This window comes from Convolutriloba macropyga, chromosome 1, assembly GCF_964194025.1.
Source record: "Convolutriloba macropyga chromosome 1, txConMacr16.3, whole genome shotgun sequence".
In the NCBI taxonomy this organism is placed as follows: Eukaryota; Metazoa; Xenacoelomorpha; order Acoela; family Convolutidae; genus Convolutriloba; species Convolutriloba macropyga.
This window is the reverse complement of record NC_134468.1, coordinates 1,428,834-1,435,855: the sequence shown is the minus strand read 5'-3', so window position 1 is coordinate 1,435,855 and position 7,022 is coordinate 1,428,834. Positions and strand designations below refer to the sequence as shown.

General features: G+C 35.5%; 1 protein-coding gene across 1 annotated transcript; it reads left to right on the top strand.

The window, feature by feature from the left end:
• The first annotated feature begins 6,325 nt into the window (after nucleotides 1-6,325).
• LOC142344664 (uncharacterized) lies at nucleotides 6,326-6,764 on the top strand. The gene has a single exon (XM_075396503.1). It carries the CDS (start codon nucleotides 6,367-6,369, stop codon nucleotides 6,625-6,627), a length of 261 nt encoding a protein of 86 aa, XP_075252618.1. The 5' UTR covers nucleotides 6,326-6,366; the 3' UTR covers nucleotides 6,628-6,764.
• Nucleotides 6,765-7,022: the final 258 nt, after the last annotated feature.

Genomic DNA, 7,022 nt, shown 5'->3' with positions numbered 1-7,022 from the left:
CTTATTATTAAAAAGAAATGTTTTTAAATTTTTTTCTGTTTTGTAGGATAATTTAGAACTCCATGTTCTATTCTAATTAAGGGTTGATGTATTGGCGATTTTGTCATCAAATAACAATTTTCGTTGACTGTTCCAAACAAGCAACAAATACTTCATTTGAGAAACTATGCTACGGAAAAAGTTATAGCGATAAATTTGTGACAAGTATAGACATGAAGTTTTAAAATTCAAACCCGAAAATTAATCTAATTTTTTCCCGTCATTCTAAGATTGTACCAAAAAACTGCAAAGAAAATTGGTCTGTGAGCTTACTCTTTAGTTTTTATCCACAAAAATGGGGTTATTTTTTGGTGATGAATACTTAAATATTGGCAACATCAGGGCTTCGTTGGCAAGATCTAATAAGACCAACTATACACCAAAAGCGTCTTTGTTAGGTTTTTACACATTGAATATTTGTATAATTTTATTGTACTAAACTTTGTTCAAATGCAGTCAAAATTTATCTAGATGTGCTTGCAATGTCAAGCTAACCAGAAGCGCTAATTGATCTAAATAAAGCATGGGATTGTTTTTCAAATAGTCAATAGCAATTTTTCCGTTGATGATTCAGAATTACTTGGAATAGATCTTATCATTTTGAGCTATTTGCACTCGAAATTCAATTTTACAATCCATTTTGTGTTAAAAAAACAATCAATTGGGAAAATAGAGCGCTCGATTTGAAAGTCTTGTTAAAAATATTGTTCTGTAGGGAAAAACAAATCTCGATGATGTGAGAATATTTGTCTTGAGATATTTTACGAAGAGGTGACCGTCGTAGGGAATCTTGTTTTCAGATCCATTTTTTTCGATCAAGGCAAAAAAACAGAGATTATTATATTGTTTGGGAAAATTGCATCCCAAACAGAAACCGTAATTTTTATGTTTAATAACTTCCATTAAAAATTGCATTTACCTTTAATTCAGTCTAAATTTAGATTGTACCTAAAAATTGAGTTCGCGAACGTTGTTTCAAAAGAGCTCAAAATCAGGAATAATTTACGGTAAATTGAGAAATTTTCACCTCATTAATGAGGCGAACTGTATTTTAAGTGTCAGGCATTACCAGATTTAATAGATGTAGAAAAATGCTAGCATTGGGTTGAATTAGTTTAGGAAAAGCAATAACACACCTTAATGACACCTTAACAAGTGGGGTGGTAGGTGGGCTAAAACGGAAGAGAGAAATTGGGGATGGAATCCATTTCCCTCCTGACAACCTGATTATAACTACTCTATCCCACATCAGTCACACTTTTCCTTCTTACCTTTTCCATTCCCCGTTTTCACCCTCCTCTCGGGTGACAACTAAATCAACTTGAGACGAGGTGTGTGTGGAATGCATGGATAGATAATCAATCTAATTTTGACGTCCCATTCCATAAAAATATCATTTGCTTAGTAGATATATAACAGGTTTCATCCCTTTTTCACTACTCCCCCCCCCCCCCGAGGATGAGGATGAAGGGTGCGATGGTATGCGCTAGAGATTTTCTCCCCGATTCGGTTCACTTGCTTTGTTAATATAGGGAGATGACTGCTCCTGTTTTTCCATTAGAACCACAAGCAGGTCGTGAAGCTGAAAGCGTATTGATGAAAGCATTCAAGCAAGGCTGGTGTCCTTAAGTGCAAAAAGACCCGGAATTGAGGACAATTCATCAATGGTGGTTCAAAATAAACGTTTAGGCACAAAAATTGGTGCTCAATAATTATGGTGGAAAAAAAGCGTAAGACATTATTTGTCAAGTGTCGTGTCAATTTTGATCGCGACATTATCAGATTAAGCTCGGCGAAAGGTTGTTCAAAAATTTTTAGTTTGATGATCTCGTGCGTTCAATCAAAAACTGAGAGCAGGAATAAACTTTTTTTCCTAATTTGCTGCAAAAAAACAAGGCGAACCGGTAATGTGCGCTTGAACATAATGTTCCAACCCCAATAGTTTTAAAATCATAACAATGTAAAAATATGTTTTTACCTGGATGCATATCTACAGAGCAGCTTCCAAAGCCAAAATATTATTGTTCAAGCCCACCTTAGTGGCGGAGGAACTAAACTGGGATTTTTCTTCGGTCAGTTTTGACCGACCAGTATATTCATCGTACAGAATTGTGAGTGGTATCATTAGAAAACCCGTCCAGCGCGGAATTTATAGGTAATAAATTTTTTATTTCGCTTCTTCCCAAGGTGTAAGCAACGTTTAGAGTGTTTTGACCCTTTGAATGATTTCCGTTGTTTCAGTTCACATCGTCCGTATTTTTTCTCAAGTTTTTCGTCAACTTTACTCAAAATAAGTTAATATTGATAATGATAGTAATTTTGTATTTTCCTTTGTAAAGAGGATTGTTGCTGAACTGTTTAATACAAATTTGGCGGAAATTTTTAACAAAATTTTCTCAAAATTCAGCTTTTTTTATATCGAAAATGGCACCAAATATGCTTCTTTACCCCATTTTTGTTTAAAACCGGAGTACACCAAAAAATGCTGACACAATCCCATGTAACTCTTACGCCGGTTTTTATTAATTCAATGCAATAATTATTCATGAGTCACAATTTCTTTTTTGTTATACTGGCCTTTGGTGCCAAAATATATATTTCGCCAACCACTGGAACAATATCGTGATTTTTGAAGTCATTCAGCAACGGTACATCTAGATTTGGTCTAATTGAGAACTTTTGCTGTCTTTATTTTCAAAATCTTAAGCTATTTTTGTTTTTTTTTTGTTACTTACTGACCAGGTTTATTTCAAATCAAGACCGGGACACTCAGTTATCCATTTACGTGTAAACTAGGCCCAATGAGATTGTTTTATATTTTCACTAAAGAACTCATGGTTTTCATGGCTTCACCACTGTGTTTAGACAAAATTGTTCGTGAAATTTTGAGCTCCGCTTATTTTCATTGTCGTTTTGTATTTTTATGACCTATTGACACTAATGATAGGTCCTATTTGTCTCCTATGAAGTTACAGATTAATGGGTTTAGTGCTTTTTACTTCAAAGATTATGATAAATACAATTTTAACTTTTTTTGTTTTCGAGCGAAAGCAATGGTTTTTTGAACTCTGTCACATTTTATCTTATATCTGACATCACGTAGCTTAGTGTCAGCGAAGTAAGTCACAATAATGACCAGTCACATACAAGTGCATTGGAAGATGGCACAACTACAAATATAAGTTTATAGAGAATAGATTCTGGCTTTATCTTCTTCGACACCATTTCCTTCCAAAATTTGACCGAATTCTTGGTTTTGACTTTATTTAACGTTCTTGTATTAATTGTAACTGAATGTCCTAAAAAATGTAGAGGTATAGACGAACCTTTTTGTCGAATTCAGTTGATACCAAATGGTTTTCTCAAAGTTAAATTTATTTCTTTACAAGAATTCTAATTCTAAACCTTTTTGAAATTTGTTCTTTGTTCTACTTATTTGTCTACCCGTTGCCTGGTCTCCTTAAGGCCAGGACCTGTATCTTCTCAACTGAACCGCAAGTCTTTTTCTTCGTTTAGGTTTAATCTTATGTTATTTTTTATTTCTATTAAGTGACTCTTTATAAGATTTTGGGTTTTTGTAAAAATCAATGTTTGTTTGATTTTGATGTTTAATTATTTGATATCTTTTGTTTGTCTTTTTTCGTAGTCTTGTTAATGACAGGTCTCATGGTCTCTTCAATGCGACTCTAAACAATTCCTTTATTGGTTTGATTTTAAAACTTTTTTAGATTTACACAAAAATTCTTTTTACTCAAAGTTTGAGTTTTTGAAAAATTTCTATCTCTTCTTCAATTGGCAGTCAGTTATTCCAAAAATTCGGATGAGTGGGGACGGGATTTCAGTTGCGAACGCTCTTTACCAAGCCTTCATGTCTCTCTAAGCTTGAAATTCTGTAAAATTATTGTTTCCTTTTCTGTTTAAAAAGAGACAAGATATTAACAACTTCAGAGCTTTTTTTACCGAGGTTACCTGAATAGCTCCAAAGAGTCCAAAGAGTTGAGTAACGCTGAAAAGTTACTCTGTATTGGTTTTGCGTAATTTTCAAGCTGACATATGGCATAAAATTTTAGATTGTTCCTGAGTTATATAGTTTTTCACGCTTGATTAAAGTCGTGTCCAACGTTTTATTTCTCAAACATTTCAGAGGAAAAATCCTAAAGTAAAAAACTCCTAGGCGTCCTTTTGGTGTTTTGCAGTATTATTTGAGATAAAGGAAAAAATGTAATTTGCATTTACATTTAATTTTTCAAAGATTTCTGATCACAAAATGCTACAATTTCACCTAAATCACTTCCCTCATTTGTAATTTGTGAAGTGATTTAAGTTCAACAGCCTATTAACAGGCTTGTTGATCACACTTTGAAAATTTGCTTTGCTCTTTTTTATTGAACATTTTAGAGGTGATTCTCATAAGTGTTATCTATGAACTGGCTCTAGTATCTAAGCTATCAAACACTTTAATCTGCGTCCTATACAGACAAAAGAAAACCTCGAAAAATTCCCCCACCCACTCTACTTTGCAGCACCAACCCCTAATCCCCCCCACTCTACCTCCACCCACTCAATCTCCCTCAACCACAGACCCCACCTTCCATCTGTAACCCAACACGCTCGACCCGACCCGATCCCCCCCCCCCACCTGATACCTCTGCTCACGCCCCATCCCCTCTCATTAAGGTTACGCTAGCCTCTTTACGCCTCAGCTAGTTAGTGACAAAGCCAACTGTTTCCGCCAGTTGGTTGAAAGCAAACTCGCCCGACGTTAGTCGGTTATGTTATAGTTCTTCACGTTTAAAGGCAATCCGTGTCAGCGTATTTTCCTCTGTTAAATTTTTTCACTTGCAAAAAACTCAATCATAAGGTTCGTTTTGCGTTTGTGCAGCATTATTTGAATAAACCGGTGAACTGTAAAACTCAATGATTCCTAGAATTGAAATTGCGCGCAAATAAGGGCAGTTAATGAATTCTTTCTTCTTATCAGAAGACGTCTCAAAGCGCTCTCAATAAATCGGAGGAATCATTCGTAATGTGAAAAGTGATTTAAGTTCAAAAGCCTATTTGGATTAACAGGTCTGTTGTTCACATTTAGAAAATTTGCTTCACTCATTTATAGTGAACACTTTAGAGCTAATTGTCATTGACGTTAGCTTTGAACTGGTTCATGTATCCAACTCTTTTTTTAATCAATTTTGCACGCCGCATTTTTTATTCGTTTTTGCGTGATGAAATCTAGTAGTAGTAGTAGTAGTTCAGGCTTCTGCAATGCATGGGTTGAAGCACCCTTGTTGATCGTTATAAATGAGATATTTTTGAAATGGGGTTACAGTTTTTGCACAGGCAGCAAATTCTCCAAGTGCACATGTCAATTTCGTTAAAACTTCTAAAAAAGAATTTCCAACAAATGTCGCTGATCCGATATTTTATATTTTTGTTATCTGTAAGGTCTGTCTGTTTGTTGACAATATTATAGAGATAGGCTGTTCTCGACCAGAAATTTTCGTCGCTTTTGAATAATCGTTTTTTCGTAAGTTTGATTTCACATTTCGCGCCTTGTGTCGAAGGACTATTTAAAGTATACGCCCACCTCCCGCTCAAAGATCAGATGTATTCGGCAACTAAAATTTGCCGCCGATGAGCAGCAATAAAAATATTATTTAGACGACCTGCACGAAATGTTCATCATTAAAAATGAAATTTCGTAATTTCGTTTGAGTTATGTATTATTGAATTTCCACAGCTTTTAGCTGTAAATACAAACTCTGTTTCATGATTATTAATAAAGAAAGCTTCCGTTTTCAGAATAACCACGAAATTCAGGTTAACGACACCAAAATTGATACAGCTTTTTTAATAGCCCCCCCCCCCCATTCACATACACAAAATGATATTAATTTAGTATATTTCACTCATAGTATATTTTTTATGTTAATTGGGCAGAAGGTGGCTATACATTATTTGCTCACTAAACGGGGGTTGTATAATGACAGAGGCCCGAAAAACTGTTCATAAAAATTATTCAGATTTTGGTTAAATGTTTGACCGACTATTTTATATGAATAATTTGCTTTGCTCGAATTAAAAGTCTATTTATTCAAAACAAGCTTGACTGGAGAGATAGCGCCGCGATTGAAAATACCGATTTTAGGTTCTGTGTTTTTAGAATGTTTGAGAGGAACAATTTCACGACTTTGTTACAATTTTTTAAAATCAATTTTGTTGACTTTTTGTGCATTGAATCTTAAAGAAATGCTTCAGTTTGCTATACTTTGCTCGCTTTTTTGACAGAGATCAGAGGGGGAGTTGATAGCGGACTATTTCTGCGCAGAGATGACAATCATAGCATCGTGTACTAACCCCATAGTCTTCATTGTCATGTCCCCTCCCCTGAAGAAGCGACTGAATACAATGTGTCAGTGTCTGAAACACTGTGGCTGTTGTGTCATACTCTGCAAACAGGCCAGTTGCTGTGGACAACCCAGAGATAATGAAGATGTCTCGGCCAACCCCAACAACTTCCAACTTAGACCCACAACTGGCAAGGAGGAGGAGGAACCGGCGACGCATGTGGCTCTAATGTCTACTATTTAACTAAAGAGACTTCAATACTTCCCGTTACCCCCTCCCCCTCCACGAGTTTATCTTGTGCATAATTTGCGACCCCAGGCGCACGTGCACGTTTTACTCTCATCCTGGTCGAGGTTTTGAGGAAAAAATAATGTAAGAATTGCGGTGAAAAAAAATTTTTGACCGCAAAACGCCCTCATCTTTTAGCGATGAAAACGCTGAATTTATGTAAGAATTGCGGTTTTTAGCGGTGAGTTTTTGTAAGATTTGCGATTCTAAGATTTGCGAAATCTTTCCTTTTTTTCCACCGCATTCAGCGCTAAAAATGGCAATTCTTACATCTTTTCACCGCATTCACCGCAAATCTTACATTTTTTTTAGCGATTTTTAGCGTTGACACCTCGACCCAGGCCTAATCG

Bases quoted from the DNA above. Each gene is read 5' to 3' on its own strand.
- LOC142344664 (XM_075396503.1), top strand. From the start codon at position 6,367: ATGACAATCATAGCATCGTGTACTAACCCCATAGTCTTCATTGTCATG.